The 17,822-nt window shown below is 45.2% G+C and overlaps 1 protein-coding gene across 3 annotated transcripts in view; it reads left to right on the top strand.

Annotated features, from left to right (window-relative positions):
* Positions 1 to 17,822, top strand: part of asic2 (acid-sensing (proton-gated) ion channel 2) — a 361,085-nt gene that overhangs the window by 328,057 nt on the left and 15,206 nt on the right. For all 3 annotated transcript variants that reach the window (XM_030090324.1, XM_030090323.1, XM_030090322.1), the window contains one exon: positions 12,242 to 12,369. In XM_030090324.1, the coding sequence (XP_029946184.1) occupies positions 12,242 to 12,369 (128 nt within the window). The remainder of the gene's footprint in view (positions 1 to 12,241; positions 12,370 to 17,822) is intronic.

The following is a 17,822-nucleotide window of genomic DNA, read 5'->3' as shown; positions in this document are numbered from 1 at the left end:
GAAACTCTCGAGGCCTCATTTTCAAAATGTGGCTTGAGTAATGAGACGACTGTTGCCAGGTGACTGCCGGAAAGACAGACGTCGCCTCGTTTCCCTCTCAGAAATGCATCATTACTGGGTGCTGCTGTTTTCTTTTCTGTATTCCGACGCAGAAAAACCCAACAAAGACGGCAAATGTCACCAAAAGTGATTCAAACTTTCACGGCGTCTCCGCCGGCAGACTCAAGGATATTCCCTGTTGATGAAGACGCGTGGTCTCCTCTCGTCATTATTTGATGAGCGCGGCGGTGATATTTGGCTACCTTGACTGACTTTTCCCTCTGCCCTCCATCTGAGACGATTGCATCTGCTGCCTTTTGGGGACTCATGCAAATGTGACACTTCAGATTTATCCACATATGAGTCAGACTGTCCTTTGGTGCGTTTCTACTCTGAGCTCACAAACTGACTTTTCTTCTTCCAACAGACCCCGATAATGAGCTTCACTGCGAAAACTCCAAAGTTTAAGGGTTTTCTGTTTATAGTCTCAAAACAAGACCTTGTATCTGACTGAAATTGCATTTTTTTTTTTAACCAGAATCATTATTTTGCAATTTTGGGCTATTATTTTGCACTTTAATCCATATCACAACAGTAGTATTGTTATGATATTATATTGTTTTATTTTTCAAAATGTCATCAGATTTGTTTGCAATCCAAGATCTGAATTTTAGTTTTACTTTTTTGCTCAAATATTGATGATCTGTATGCAAATGTATCTCTGCACTAACCAGACATTTAATATTTAAAGATTTTTCTCACCTCCTTGGTTCCTTTTCACCTGGATAAAGTAAAATCCTCCTCAAGATGCGACCATTCAAGCGTAGGTGAAAATGCTTTTGTCCTTTGCCTGCTTGGTGGAAGTCTGTCCACTGTGGATGTTCCTAAAGTGACGAATATAATTTTAATCATATTCTGATTAGGATCGTCCAAAGAGAACCGTCAAAGATATTCAGTTATTTTCTATTTAAAGTATTATCTCAATCGTGTCTCTGGGTAAACGGTGTCAAATCGAGCTCCACTAGCAGCGTCTTGTGTTCTGTTCTAATGCCAAAAGGTTTGAGTAGAATGTGGTTTTCCATTGCTTCAGTAAATCACTTTATTTGCTTTCCGATCCAGTCTGACTGCTCAGTAACAGCTGCTCTTCCATGTAGGTTTCCATCCAAATATATAGGAGAAGAGTGTGTTTTTGCACGGGAAGGGACTGGAATCACTCAGCCAGCTGACGGCACACGTCCATCCTATCCACGCTTATTTTGTGAGAAGTTGGTGAGACGGGTGTTGAAGCCAAGCTGCTGCTCACAGCGTCAGCACATCGAGGCCGATAGCTGAGTCTCAGACACACTGAGCAACAGACCGTCGACTGAAGACGCAGTCACGACGGGAGATCGACGTGGAAATGAATTAGAAGATTAAGAATAATACAGCGAGATGGGAAGTCAAGGCTCCGATCAGCTGCAGAGACTTTCCATTCACTTCTACTTTCAAAGAAAAGTCCTCTGGCTTCCATTCTTCAACAGATTACTATGGATCAGCTATTGACTGAAGTGTTCTTGAAATCCTGAAAAACTCAGTTCAAACAGTGTTTAGTGCCTGGCGTGATGAAAACGGCGTACGACCTGGGTGTCTTTTAAAAACTATTGAACTGAACAGAAGTGACAAATCACTCCATCTACATTCAAATGTGCCTTTATCTGATGTGTTTTGCCTTTGATGACACTGCTTATTTGTTCTCTTTCCTTGTTTTTGTTCATTTTTTTCTTTTTCATCATGAATGTTTGTGACAGAAAGAAGGAAAATTGATCAAAATATCTGAATCCATCATTCTGGAAATCAATAAAGTAGTAAAATCTTCATCTCCCCTGTCGTGTACCGAGCTCGGTCTGTGGGTTGAGAGCTTTTTTTAGGGGCGGGACGTCACATTATTTAATTTAGCCATAATTACCACAGAAATGATTGAGTGTCTCACTGGTTAAATGACTTCAAGGACATTCCCACACCGAGAGATTTGAAATCGAATAAAGCGGTGGGGAATGGAGAGCGCACTTCGATGGTATGTGAGATGAAGCCTGTCATCTTAAACTTGACTTTGACTGCACAGGCTTTGACGAAACAAAAGGAAATGCTTCAGAAATGAGAAAATAAATGTAAACTGCTTGAGATTTTCTGTGTTCCATGCAGATCAGGCCAGATGAGGTGGCGGTTGATTCGGTGTTCAGCACCTCTTCCTGTGGAGTTCTGTTGTTTTTCCCGGTCCAGGTCAAGCGCTTCTTAAACTGCGTGTTTCAGTGTTCGCCTTGAAAAGTGAGGCTGCTTCACATGGCGCTCCGTTCGGATGTGAGTGCAGACGAAGCCGCTGCAGAGGAGTGATTTTGTTGTTGTTGGTGTTTTTGGCCGGCTGCTGGAGCGCCTCCGCCGCCAGGCTCATTGAAGGTCCGGCGCACGTCTGCAGCCGGAGGCGGGGCAGACGGGGGGGTCCCCAGCAGCGAGCCCAGCAGATGGACATGATTTACTTTGGAGTCAAACCGAAGGAAAGCTGGAAAAGTCCAGGTTGTGTCTGTCATCTTCACCGCTCCCCCGCAGCACCCACGCCTGGACTGGAGCGCTCCGCCTCCCGGCAGGCTCCGGTTTCCGGCGCCCTGCTTTATCCCGGTGTGCCGTAATTAACTCGAATTGGCCGAGTCGGCCCCAGCAGGGCGCACATCACCGTCCCCCGATGGCCACACCGAGCGCTTCGGATCAGTCCTCCGTCTCCTCCCTCAAGTTTGTTTTTTTTATTTTTTCTTCTTCCATCCAATCAACACATTTGGCCGCCTCCCGCCGTGCTTCTCATAGCCCATCATCCAGCTGCCAGCGGCGGGTCTCTGCGGCTCTAACTCCCCGTCTCTCCATCACGACGGCCGAACATTACCCAGAAGTAGTGACAGATACGAGCCGGGGCCGTGCCAGAAAACAGACGGTTGTCCTGGAAACCCAGCCTCCCCCTCGCCGTGCCGCCGAAACCAGCTCATCGGAAATAATAAACCGTAGTACGCTATTTCTGTCCAGACTAAACTTCTGCCGAGAAGACTTTCTCGTTTTTCAAGAAGACCTTTAAGAAAATCCCACACTGCGCCGGGGGAAATCAGTCTATTTGATTAGTACTTGAAATCATGCCACCATTCACTCATAAGTGTTATTTCTTTCGCTCTTTTAGCTGAATTGCCGGGATTGAAAAGAACTGGCAAGTGTAGCCGTGAGTTCAAAAGATGACTGCCGCTTTATATCCGTCACAAGCCGGCTCCAAGCGCGTGACGGGGAGGGAGGGATGCGAGAGATGATCTTTGAGCTCGACTGATGTTATTGATTCTGTAGGAAACACTTGTCTTTCATGTCGAAGTCGACTCGCTCTCATTAGGCATCTATAAAAAGGCAATCGGATTTAATTGGAAGTAGCAAGTCTGTTTTTTATAAAGGAACATCTTGTCTTCCTTCATATCTTGTTAATATCTGTGCTTTTAAAAAGTCAGGGTATTTATAAGTGGAGATTTTCACTTATTGTCATTTTCACTCGATTGAACTGAAGCAGTCTTTGTGAATATAAACAGAAACAAGAGCAATTCTTTTTCACTAAAATTCTCAAAATTCCCAAAATCAGACATGGCACAGCCCACACATGACAGAATAATAACTCCAGGATGAATTTCCCTGAAACATGTGAACCTGATTCATTCTGCATGGATATGGCTGTTCGGGCAGATTGCAGTGAAGTGCTTGAATCTGCACATCGTTCAGCTTAAGTGATTTTGCTTCACAGTCCAAAACAGCTGGTCTGTTAATGTGGCTATAACAGCGAAACGCCGTCAGTCTTCATATCGTCCATATATGTCCAGGAAGCCTATTCCTCATGGATGCCATTTATTTAGGCTGAAAATTATAGACAGAGTCTCTAAAACCAAACCTGTAAGGTTGTATTTATAGAGGAGGTTGAACCTGGTTAAATGCATCCGGGCATCTTGTTTGTCTAGTTTTGTTGCAGAAAATGTTTACGTTTTCGCTGCAACAGACAATGATGTGGTGAGTGTGTTATTTTTTGTCATGAAAACTATGACCTGAATGGATGGTCGGCTCCAGCTATTGACAGGATAAACAGTGTTGAAATGTCTGTATTCTCATTTTGGAAACAACACTTTGGATCTCTGTGTTGTCTGAAAACTGAGATGTAATAAAATGTGTAAAAATGAGCTTTTCTTTCCACCTAAAAACTCTCATCGCTTGAAGTGTGAAGGCAGCGCAGACCAAAGGCTTCAGAAGCGCCGTTCCTGTGCAACACATCCCGACTGATCTGCACAATGGAGGGAATTCTGCTCTGTTTTGATGCTTTTGCATATTTTATGAGTTGTTGGTGAGCTCTCATCTGGTGAAGAAAAGTCTTACCTACAACATGCCTTTTGTTGCATTTAGTGCAGCCCGGAGCAGAATATACATCAAAACTGGAGTTTGGTTCTCATCTTTTCATCTCAAACTTCTCTTTTTATATTTTTTTTAGCTTTGATGTGAATCATGAAACCGCAGAAACACAGGCGCTCTTTAATTTTCTGGGTAATGCATGAAATTAAAAGCAGCCCGGAGATTCCCCCACCTTAATATTTACGCCCTGAAGGAAAAGTTTCAGATCCTTCTTTAAGATGTCTGACCCTCGAAACATTATATTAAAGCTCCACTTCACAGAACCAGGATCAGGATTTCTGAAAGTGTCGATCCGATCTGCAGAGATCGCAGTTCGTCTGAGTTTCCATCGTCACACCTCCAGCGGTCCTGATCACCGGAGCTCCTGTTTAAGTGTCTGCAGGATGAAACGAAACCCTTCAAACATCACAGCCGGAGACACCGCCATGACGTTGATGTCCCACTTTGTTTTTTTTTCCTTTTCTTCATCGTGCATATCACACAGGTTTGTTTTAGATCAACTCAAACTTGAAAACTTGACACTTGAGAGTTCCCAAGCAGCCAATTAAAGCGCGCACGCTCTCGGCTTGATGCCGACGTGGAGAACGCAGCGTTCCTGAACCCAGTTTTATCTGCATACATTCAATTTTTTTAACGTCTCTCTGCATTGGCTGCATCTTCTTTGAATCCCTTTCCGGGGCTGATTGCCGCCTGCTTTGTTAAGATGTATTGTTTCCTATCAGCGGCATCGTTTGCACCCACATCCACATTTTTTTTTTTTTTAATTCCTTTGCCTTTCTCCTACAAAGCTGCCGCCCTCTGTTTTATTTACAGTCACGGGCCCGAGCTCTCCCGTCTCCCGTCTTCTGTTTGCCATCAACGCGTCGTCCATCATCCAGGTTTTTAAGTCCCGTTTTCGGTGGGAAACAGCGTTGAGAATCTCGCCGTGCCGCCGCGTTTTTACCACCTGTAAATCAAAGCCGCGGCGAAAAGGCACTCGGAGAGGATTTTTGGCTCAACAACAGGTTAAAGCAAGTGCAGGAGTGGAAGTGGAAAGCCCTTGATCATTTTTTAATCTGTACTTCTGTTGTCATTGTTTTGTTTTTGTTTTTTTTGTTGTCTATTCCGTGCACTTTTCTTCTACCGGAGTAACCGGTTCAAGTGGGAAAAAAAGGTGTCACAGCGTCCCTGGATGCCGCCTTCGTTTGGTTTCAGTGACAGTCCGGCTGCGAATCGTAATTTTCCTCTCAGCCTGCTCGAAGTAAACATAAGTGCACCCAACAGCAACATTATCCGCTGGTGTTTCGTTCAGATATGAGGACAGACCCACAATTTTCTAAATGCGAAGTGACAAGTTGCTGCGGTGCAACGCCCGTTTTTCATTTGAAACGCCACACTCCCGTATCTCCTCATATCTAAAGAACAACAATTTGAACACAAACTCTAAGCTGCTAAATTTAACTGAGTGCTGTGGCAGAGCAGGGAGCCGAAGGAATGATTCAAAACACCGCGAGGGATTAAAAAATATAGAAATTTGAATATTTTCATATTGGGATGCATCAACAACACATTTTTAACACACTTTTGAGCACTTTCATTGGAGGTGCTTCATAGTGTGATGACAAGTACTCGAGTTATTTCTCTCGTCTTTTGATTCTGTTCACTCGTGAGAAATTTCGACTGTGTCAAACTGCTTCACCGCCTGTGACTTCTGGCTTGTTGGTCATGAAATATTTGTCGAATGAAGTCCAGTAAGGTTCCTCAACATGGGCTGTTTGCAATGAAAGCGCAAAAAAAAATATGCCTGAATCTCTTCAATCACTAAAGTACAGACCCAGATATGCTACTGTATGCAGGACGTGGGAGCACCTTTACAAAACTCTCCAGAAAATCTCTAAAATACCCCTTAAGGTGAGATTTAAGAGGTCAGAAACAGTGCAGTAAAAAGCCCATCACAGAGTGGATGTAAGTTTAACTCGTAGCTTTTAAGCTGTTTCATCAATGAGAACAGTAGTAGAGCCGCTCTGTTCTCTCCGCTTGGCTGATTTTCACCGATGGTGTTCAGTTTTGGCTCCAGTAAACAAAAGATAAACTCTTCTTCACTGGAGGAGGAAGATCTTATTGATCCTTTGTCGCCTCCTGACAATATTTTCGATAAGCTTTCCTAACTTTTGCAGGTTAGGATGATAAAATAAACCGAAAAAAAAAAAAAAAAAAAAAATCAAATACAGAGACAACAATAGTGGAAATACTGAGGCTCAGACAAAAAGACAGCAATCAGCCCAAAAACGATGACGACCGGTAAGTTTTTTGTCTTTAAAACCGGCCTGGTTGACGGGTGGAATATATTGAGCATGAACTGCACATTATGTCCCTGAAGTTGATGTGCGTCAGAAGCAGAGAAATGGGAACGCGTGAAGATCTGAGCGAGTCTGACAAGGATGAAATTGTGACGGCCAGACGACTGGGTCAGAACATCTCCAGAAGTGCGGCCCTGCCGAGGTTTTTTCTCTGTTTCAGTATCCATCAAAAGTCATCCAAGGAAGGAGAAAGCGGTGAGTCAGTGACAGAGTCATTTACGGCCAAGGCTCCCTGATACATGTGGGGAGTGAAGCTTCATTCAATCCGGCGGCAGACTGCAGCAGAATCTGTTCTATCAGGAAACACGGCGCATCGCGTCGCTGAGCAGGTAGTCCTCAAATTATGGCTTCGCACTTTCATATGCATTTATTTTTTGCACTTGTCCAGCAGCTGACCCCGTTTTCCTTTAAACTTCCACGCCCTCGCAACAAAAACTTCTTCTGAAGCACGATACGTAATTATAAGTGGAGAACTGTGAGATGGAGGCCGGAATGTGGTGTGAAACACAGACGCTCCCACAAACAAGCTGTACATTAGCATCGTCGCGCCTTTATTTCATTTTTAACGTGCCCCGGTCGATTCTTCCTGTCACGTCTCCCCCCTTCATGTTTACCCGTGGCAGAATGCCGCTTGAAATACCGAATGAGAGCAGAGGTGAAGTCTGAAAGCCATCTGCATTTATTCCCCGTCGAGCCGCGGCGCCGGGATCCGGGGTGCGATCGGAGCCGCCGATAGCATCCCGATTTGGCCCCGCTGCTCCTGCTTTGGCGAGTCATTCTAAGTCAAACGAGCGCGACGGCAGCGATGAATGCATAACGGCGGCCGCAGCCGGGGAGCCGGCTTTGATTCAGCTCCGGTCAGACGGTGGAAGAGATTCTCCAACCTCTTGATCATCTTTTGATGAAGACAGCTGAGCTGACTGGAACACAGAGATATCCCAGTTTGCTCTGATCTCCGCCTCTCTCACACACGCACACACACGTATTGTACACACGGTCCGTCTCTTTGGAGGAAATAAAGCTTTGAAACAGTCTCTCACAATACAGAATCAGTTGATGGAGAGCTGACGTTCGCCTGCTAAACAGCATTACGTTGCGTCACTTATCGGTCATTTTGCATCAGGGTCTGGCCGTGAACCAAAGCTGAAGCAATTAGTGGACGATTTCATAACGTGATCGAGTCATTTTCAAACATTTGACAGTCCTTTTCTCTCAGTGAAGTAGACTTGTGTGAGTGGACAGTCGGTTTCTGGATCTTGGGACTGATTGCCAGAACAGATAAATAGTCCTATTTTCCTGCCACAGACCCCTTAAAAAGCGCTGATAACAGTCATCTTCGTACAGACATTGGACTCAGAACAACAGCAATAGATTTTACCATCAGACAGAATATAATTTTCACCTGACCCAACCCCAAATCAAGCCTCAGCCAAGAGGAGGCCTGACCTCCATCACCGGCTGCTCACCCCTGTAATTTGTCTTGTCTCCTTTATCCTGAGCTGCACACCGTTCTCGCTGCAAATCCTCCATTTTCTGCCCCTTTTAGCTTGGAATGATGAAATATTTGTACCAGATGTTTATTTATAGACAGACTTACCGTAGATTGTAGTTTGAATGCCATGTGTTATGGTTGAAAATGCAAAACACCAATCAAGTGGCTCGGGAACGTTACAGCTCCGTCTAATCTGTTGCGATATTACGAAGCGTTCGCCGCAAACGCACGGTTAAATCAAGCGCGCAGATGTTTACGTTACGGGAAAGGGGTGTGAATGCCAAATGTAGCGCACGCTCACACACCGGCTGGACAAATAAGCGTGAATTTTCGACGGCTAATAAGCAAGTTGGCGAAGCGGCCGTATTAGTGCTGCTAATTAGCCGCTAGCTAAAGTTACGCTAAGCGAAGATGTGGCAGAAAATGGCTCCAATTTCAAGCATCTGCCTTCAGAGATGGTTTCATCTTCTGTATTCATCACATTTCCCGGTAAAAACCCCAACGAACAACAACATTTACAAATCAGCTCAAACTTCGACAAGTCCAACTTCGCTGCACAGACAGAAGAGAGACGCGAGGCTGGCATAGTTAGCATTCCTGTTTTCGTGTTGTCGAGGTGACTGTACAGGCTCTTTCATGCCTTCCTTTGTTCACACTGTTTAGTGAATGTGTCACCCGGTTCAACTGTATGGATATTTAATGGTGTTTTAGTGGCCAATTACTTTGGATCCAGCAGCGCTGCGACTGCTAATGAGCCATTTGTAGTTAAATATAATGTGTTTCCCTCAGAATGCCACATTAACACATTAAAGAACTCTTTAGATATGTTTTATGGCCGACAGAAATGATCTCTGACTTTGTTCTTTCCCAAAAAAAATATTGCGCTGAGAAATTAAACCGGCGTCTCCTTCATCCTCTGCAGAATCTCCGGATATGTAAATGCTGTTTATTTTCAGCCTCGAGACGTCTCCCTTGTCGAACGGCCCGCTCTCGCACATCCTGTGCATCTTATAAGTTTCATATTGACGACCGCCGCTCAAGCTGCTTCACACGTGCGCGAGCCAAGCGTCCCATTTAAAATGGACACATTAACTTTCCTCCTCCAAGAACATGAATGAGAAATCAATTGGATATGCTCAACTGCTGCGAGATGACACAGAGGAAACACTTCTGCTGTCTTTTAAAGGTGAACTATTTAATCAATGTCCCTGCTGTGAGTTCAGTCTCTGCCTGGGGACTTTACCCTGTAGAGTTTACATATTTTCCCTGTGTGTGTTTGTAGGTTTTCTCCCGACATGCTGCTCAAATTGCCCTACACAGGGCGCTCGACAAGGTGATACTACTCAACAGAGTGTCTGAAGATGCAAATGTGGGGATTTAATCTTACCTGACAGACACAAGATGTGTCCTTCTCCACAAAGTGACTCTAAGAATATCCCGCTCTTAATGTATTTTCTCTCCTCGTATGAGTGCCTCATTGAACCGGAACTGCCTCTTGAACTGCTGTGCACGTACACAAGCCAGGAGTCCGATATAAAATGGGCGCATTAGCTTTCCTCTTTGAGCACATGACTACAAAATCAATCGGATATGCTAAAGTCCTGATAAATGAGAAAACCTGTCTCTTTGGATCAGATAGCACGGGTCAATAAGTGAGACACACCCTCCCATCCGATACATATTTGGTGCTGAGCTCTTTAGCGACTGTTAATTTAACCTGCTTAGTTTCTCGCCGTATCAATATGTGCGTCGTTACGTTGGCGTCTTCATGTCTGCTGCAAAGATTTGAACCACGGGCGAGCTGAGTCGCAGCTTTTTAAATACGTTTCGTTTTCAGATGAATCATTTTAAATGTTCATTTTCAAATTTACCTGAAGTCTAATGGTAATGGCCTAGCTGGAAATGAGCAAATGATAACTCCCACTTCCTGGTTTCAGCTCCGGATCAACGGTATGCATTAAAGATGCAGTTCCATTAAGCTTAAGTCCACATTTGGATTACTTTGATTCATGTACAGAGATCAGAGGCTGAAGATGGATCTAAATAAGGATCGAAAAGACCTGCAATCATCCTCATTTGAGGACACTTTGCCTTTACTTGTCGATGGGATCTCTGCTGCAGTAGAGGAATCCCAACACACTGAGGCCAGAGGAAGGAGAGTCTACCTAAAATCCAGTGGCCAGCTAATGCTGAAGGCCTCAGGATGCCAATGCATCGCAGGCTTCCATGCTGTCCCCTTCACCCCTGGAAATCCTGCTCTCAGGTTTTTAGTGCTGCAGAGTTGCTCAACGGCTGTTGGAGTTGCACGCAGCGTGGACACAGAAGCGGTTCGTGGAAGCGGTTCGTTGAAGCCTTCAATTATCGTTGGCATATTGACTTTAAATTAGTTTTAAAGACATGCTTTTTGCTCCTTAGAGTTGAGACTTTTACTTTCTTGCTGCCCGTCTTACCTTCGTACAACTACTTTGTACTTTGAGAGCTTTTAAAGGTGATGCCAATAATACCGTGACATATAGACAGCACGCTGTATACATTAATGGGAAGCACAGCAGGCTTCTGTTCTGCTGGAGCTCATTTAAGAGCAGCATCAACATCAGCCGCCGACCACGCAGGGTGTGCAGGAAGCGGATCCCTGCAGTGCGCGCGGCGTTCGAGTCTCCGCATCCTTCCAGCCAGATGGTGCAGAGCACGAGCACAGATGTTCCTCTGGACTCGCGTGTTGCCTGTAAATGATGCTGTCGGAATCGGAAGAGACAGGAGGAGCGTCGACGTCGTCTGCCGCGCAAAAGAGCGCCAGGACTTTTCATTCTCAAAGAGACGGAGTGGCCTTCTAATATCAAGGTTGGAGGTTCAATCCCCAATCTGGCCATGTGTCAAAGTTTCCTTGGGCAAGTCAATAAAACCCAAATTGCTCCCAATTGTGTGCCGATGAATGAAAGGATGTGACAGGTCGTGTCGAGCATGCCGAGACTGTTGAGAAGGTAAAATATGCCGTATCAGTGAAAAAGTCCATTACAGTTTTTCCCTGAAGCAGTATTCCTCTGTGCACACAGTTTTTTTTAGTTTTGATTCACTCAGAAACTTCGGATCCGATTACTCACCCAGCTTACATTCATTTTCTGTGCACGCACACACGCACACGCACACACGCACACACACACACACTGCCCAAAAGAAGTTGGTTGACTCCCTCATCTATTTCTTAATATTAATGTGTCCAGGCTGTCGCAGTATCACTCACTGCAGATGTTTGATTGATGAGTCCATCATCGCCAGTGATGGGTCTGTGTGAGCAGGGTGTCAATTTGTGAGTCCAGTCATGCCGAAAGACTCCCAACATCTTGGTTTCAGAGCACCCCCAAGGTGTCCGCTCGCTCGGCTGGTATCGGGGCAGAACTTTGATTGAATGTCCGGGAGCATGTGACCGAAAGGAAGGACATGGATGGAGAGCATTATCGATCTCTCCGGAGACTGCTCTCTCTTTGCCCGTAAATGTTATGACTCCTGCCTCGCCATCTGTGTGTGTGTGTGTGTGTGTGTGTGAGTGTGTGTTCGTGGGAGTGCTGTGAATGAAGGCATAAAGGTCTTTTCATCTATGGAGTCAGCTCTTCACGACTTGTGTTTGATGTCATGGAAAATGGGACGGCCCATCTTGCAGAGTGTGTCATAATAAACGCAATCCGAAAAGCCCGTGGCTTTAAGTCCAAAGGCCCAGAATGCCTTGCTTTTAGGTTGCTTCAAAATTCTGTTTCTGACTCTGTGAGACCGTCTTCTGAGTGTAAACAGCTTTTCTTTTTTTTTTTTCTTTTTTGCCCTCGAACTGTTTATCTGAACCAGTCAAGGCATTTAATTTTTTCCCCCCCCGTTTGTTTATTGATGGAATAAATCAAGTAACTGGGTCTCCCCGTCTCTTTCCTTGCAGAGGACACAGCGTTTGAGGCGGGAGTGCGAGTGCAGATCCACAGCCAGGCGGAGCCGCCGTTCGTCCACGAGCTGGGCTTTGGAGTGGCGCCCGGCTTCCAGACTTTCGTAGCCACGCAGGAGCAGAGGGTAGGTTGTCCCTGACTCTCACAGATACACAGTTAATAGCTTTTTTTTAAAACTCATTTCTCTTCCCCGGTGCTGTTTTTCACTTGTGATCCACACATTCGGCTTATCAGGCGGAGATAAGGAAGAGAAAAAAAAAAAAAGAAGAAGGAAAACACCCTCTGTGATGAACAACCTCCCACAGCAGCCATGATGGGATTGTGTTCAGGCATGTGTGCGTTCGGGTCCCAGTCCTCCCTGGACCCCTCATCCTTCATTCGGCCCCTTTATTCTGTGAGAGACAGACACATGATGAACTCCCTCCCGTTGTCTTCAGTCACTGGCTGCGACCTTTCTAGTCGAGAGGTTTTCCACTCGAGCTCCACTCAGTCACACTGCAGCTTCTGTTCCATCTCACAAGGCCAGTATTAAAGGCTGCAGACTTCCAGATCCGTGCGGCCCCTGGTATTTGATGTAGATAGCCTTTTCTCTGCCGACATTTGTCATCTCCACAAGGTTGTTTTTCACCTTTTTTCTCTTTTTTAAAGAATACTTTTTTTTTTTTCGGTTCTGAGCGGCAGAAGCGCCTCTGAAAGGTTTATTCTACGATGTCAAATTGACGGTCTGTCTGCAGTGACTTCCACACGCCTTGTCAGTCGGCTGAGGTTATTAGTTCGGTCTTTCACTTTTGGCGCTTGCGTCTGATTCTTTAGTTTTACTCGTCTGTCTCTCTCTCTGCCCTCTCCAAACGGAGCCGTTTGAGATGTATTGTCTGGCTGAAAAAGTGAGAGTTGTCTGGATTGCCCTTCGCCGAGCAGACAGATTTATGTCAAGAGAAATTCATGGCCCCCTCATTTCTCAAATGGCCTCGGAGTCTGCTGTATCGATGATGTTTTCTTTTCGTCCGTCAGACTGTGTGCTCACAACACAACACAACACATACAGTATGTCTACCAACAGATTTACTTTGGCAAGCGAAGATCAGTTCCAGCTCTGAAAATGAAAGCTTTTAAATAATTTGTCATTCACCTCATAGCGTTGCCAATTATCTGGATCTTTAGCTGCTAAAGGCTGAGCAGTGCTCAGCAGCTCCTTTCTAACTTTGCTTCTCTGTACAGTTCGTTCTTTATAGCTCTTTGTGCTGGAAAAAGCTGCCTGCCAGCAACAAAAAATACACTACCAGTCCAGAGAGAGAGAGAGAGAATAAAACCCGCATGTTTCGAGCCAAAAACCTAAACAATGAGCGTGGCTGTAAAGCTCTGCAGAGCTGAAGCACCGAGTCCAGCCGCGATTTTGAAAATAAAGGCAGCGGCCACAACTGGAGCCGCCGTGAGTAATCGGCTTACAGCTGACTTTTTATCTCTGAACTTATTTCTTACACATAATTTAACTCGATAAGACTTGGATTGGCACACATGCAAATTATCCTTCTAAAGCCGTGTGTGAACCATTGGTGCATTAAGATGCTTAAAAGCCCACTGGAATGATTTGTGTGGAAGTGAAGATGAATGCAAATAGCATCTAGTTTTAAAAAAGAGAAGGACGCACATTTTGCAAATCATCCCAAACCCCAAATAATATGATTTTAGCATTTAAAGAGCGAAATCTTATTCTTGAATCAAGTCTCATGAGAGAATCACGAGGGACTCAGTTGGGCTGGTGCTGACTGGCGATGGGATTATATCATGGTAAATGTCCTACCAGAGGTTGATGCAAATATACAATTAAGCCCTAATTTACATCATGCATGTGAACGCTGTACAATGCAACGTCTGAAATGAATACACCAGTTTTCCCAATCCACGGTTGTGTACAGTATGTCTGTGCAAATGGTTAATCAAGAAACCTTTTGGATCAGGGCCAAGAAAAACAGGTGGACTTTGCTCAGTCGGTCCTGGAAATGGCACCATGAGTCATGTTTGGTAATACACTCCGTAAAGCATGCTGTTTGTGTTTGTTTTGTTGGCGATCAACAAAGTAAAACACAATTACTGATCCGAGCAAACACAGTCGTTGAAATGATTGTGTCCATTTTAAAAATAGAACTATCTGCTCGAAAAGATGTTTCTGCGCTTGTTTGTTTGGGTTCTTCATAGAGCAACTGAATGGAATTATTTAATTTTTCACTTCATTTTTATTTATATAGCTTAAAAAAGAACTCAGAAAACAGTGAAAAATAGACATTCCATTTAAACAGGAAAAAACATGCAGAACCAAACTCAGAGAAACTGAAAACTCTGCCTCCCAGCATGGACTCTCATCAGCACAAAATGCAATGTGAAACTACGGATTCAGAAATATTGTTGAAGGAAATTATGAGAAAATACGTGAGATGATCATTCGTATAGTCAAAGATGTAAGAAAAAGAAGATCAACAAAAAAGATTAGTAGACTTCCGAGGAGATGTATCTTTTTAAAGAAGTTCATAAATAAAAGTGGTGGGGAGCCAGCTGTCCTTCAGCACCATCACTGCTGCATCTTCTGGAATGCATTCAGTGTGTAAATCACATTACACATGTCGTCCTTTGATTGATAAATACCTGACGGTATTTTGTGAGTGTGTATTTGTGTGTGTGTGTGTGTGTGTGTGTGTGTGTGTGTGTGTGTGTGTGTGTGTGTGTGTGTGTGTGTGTGTGTTCTTGTATTTCTATCCTTGTTGGGGCCAAATGTCCCCACAAGGATAGCAAAACGTGAAACGACGTGCCTTGTGGGGACCTTTTTCCGGTCCTAAGTAGGAGAAACAGTGTTTTCTTGACCATGTTGTTGTTACTGAAAAAAGTAAAAGTGCAAAAACATTTCTTTAGGGTTAGGCTTTGTTGTGGTGTGGGTTAGGGTTAGGGTAAGGGTCAGGGTTAGGGGGTAGACATGAATGGGAGTCAATGGACGGTCCCCACAAGGATAGAAATACAAGACTGAGCGTGTGTGTGTGTGTGTGTGTGTGTGTGTGTGTGTGTGTGTGTGTGTGTGTGTGTATCACATAAAGCTTCCCTCCATTTTTATTTGCACAAAGCTTTTGTAGGGTTACACCCATTTTGCATTTTGTGCTTTGTAATTTTGTAGTTTCTTCTAAGACAAACATTTCAGACTATTTGTTTGGAAAAGCAGCATATCCCAGCGGCACCCAATGCAAAGTAGCTACTAAAAGTCCAAAAAGTAGTACCAAAGACATTAAGCTTCCCAGATGATGTGATTTTCACTGCCACTGCAAACACACCGAATGAGAATGGATGGAACTGCAAAGAAGTTAGTGAAGTATTTCAGTTTGGCTTGAAAAGACTCTCCAAGAGAATTCAGCAGCAATCTCCCCTCCCTGCATCACAGCTCCGTGTGAAGCCGAGAGAGCGAGAGCCACCGCGGCGGCAGACAGGAAGGAGACGGAGAAGGAGATCCATCCGGGGACGGTGAGGCCTCATGGGTAATGAGCCTCCAGGGTTTCTGTCTCAGCTCATCTGTCAGCCCGGGCGTGTGACTGGCGGGTCGAGGACGAGTCTGGAAAACACTGCCCCGTCTCCTCCAGCCTGCACGGCGGGGGCGGGGGGGGACGCCGGGGAAAATTTAGCCGTGGCAAATTAATGCGGACGTGCACTTTGTATCGCTACTAAGGGAAGAGCCCCCCCGCTGTGAGAAGTTCCCACCTGTCTCTTCAAGCTTCTTCTCTTTTCCCAAAACCTGGAGGGCACTTTCAGATCTGTCCAGAAACATTTGCTCTGATGATGATGATTGCCCAGAGTATCTGGGGCGAAGATATTAAAACGGATAGAAATCAGTTTGCTTGTGACTTTGACAAAGAGTCTAAATGAGCCAACTTTGACTAATAATATTAGTCGTGGAAAAAAAAGAAGCCATTCATCAAAGTGCTAAATGCACAGAATACAAAGCTGGTGGTGGAGGATGAACAAGTCCTCGCTCACTCCCAGGCAGGCAATTTGAGATTTCTGCTTTCCAGACACAGAAATTGCCCTTCGGAGGGCTTTTAAGTAAAGCTAAAAGGGCACGGCGTCCCCTTGGTTAAAAAAGTCATTCTTCCCAAGGATAGAAAAAAAAGAAGCATTCACTCTGCCATTATTCATTCAGTACCTTTTGAGTCCAGCTCGGGGTCTTTGTGTCGAGGTTTTGCCTCAGCTCTATCTGGAGGGATAAAAACTAGAAATGAGAAGCATTTTTTTTCAGAAAGCCCGGGACTGGTTTTGTGTACTGATTCATTGCTGAGGACTGACCTGAACCGAGAAGATGACTCACGCAGCGCTAATGCCACAACCCCCTGGTAACCCCATCGCCACTCGTCTCTGTCCAGGTTGGAAGGCCACGTTGAGGCACCGCCGCGGCACATACGGGGAACAAAGCGTCGATTAATAACACACTAAGTAGGGCACAGGCCTCGGCTCTTATTAGATAGACTATAATCAGGTCAGCGGGTCTGAACACATTGAAAAGTGATATCAGGCACCCTGGATTATCTGATTACAGGGAAATAATCAGATCTGGGGTCAGCCGCAGTCGACTCTAATTAGGCCAGAAGTGAAGATTAGCCGAGGTGTGAAGGTGATCTTAAAGGTTAAGAATTGCCGAGGCGCACCTTTCTTAAGTCTCCAGGAGAAAAGAATAGAGCCTGGCCGTTGGTGCTCATCAGTCGTACTGCCTGTCGACGTCTTCCACAGCATTATAATTATCACAGAAGACGTTATAGCCTCATCAGGCAACGGCGAGAAGCTTCTGGGCGCTAAAATGTTAAAGGTACCAAGACTGCATTCCCACTTGATTAAAAAGTGTCTCAAATCTGCCTTTTTTTTTACCCATATGTGACCCACATTAGATTTTTTATGGCAGATCCGACTCAGGCCATTCTCATATGTGGTCTTAAATCAGATGAATGCCCGATATCTGATAATGGGAAGTGAAATGGCACCATTATGCAGTCTGTACCATCATAGATATAAATAAGTAGACTTTTCATTACTTGCCACGGCCTGTTGAAACTGATGTATGATGGGATCTGTCAAATTCTGGGTATCAACACTGTGTACATTAGCTCCACAGCTGGTTTTATACCACAGCTGTAGCAGATGTCTTCTTCTCCGCAGATGAGTCACATTGTTTAAATGATAGCGCTGAATGAGACTGGATCGGCAGCCTCAGATTGTTCTCGGCGCTGGCGAGTTGAGTCTTCCGGCGTTAAACCGTCTGGAGGCAGAGCGACAACATGACCTGACAGTGCGGCAGGGTTTTAAAAACAAGCCCGATGCAGCCAAGTTTCACCTGGCAGGATGTTACGATTTGGATTCTCATCCAAACAGAGAAGAAAAAAAAATAAAAAAGCAGGCGCTCTTTGGCAGGAAGGCGGGAGCGACCTCGCTGGGAAACCGGCGGGGCGGCGGGTGATGGCTACGGCGCACGGCTGGACCGCGGCGCCTCGCGTGGCGGAGCAGATGGACCTCCACGCCGCCCCGCCCGGCGCCCCTCGTCCCTCGTCTGTCGGC

The sequence above is a fragment of the Salarias fasciatus genome, chromosome 4 (genome assembly GCF_902148845.1).
Source record: "Salarias fasciatus chromosome 4, fSalaFa1.1, whole genome shotgun sequence".
Taxonomy (NCBI): Eukaryota; Metazoa; Chordata; class Actinopteri; order Blenniiformes; family Blenniidae; genus Salarias; species Salarias fasciatus.
Note: the sequence above shows the minus strand (reverse complement) of the source record. Positions and strands in the feature narration are given on the sequence as shown.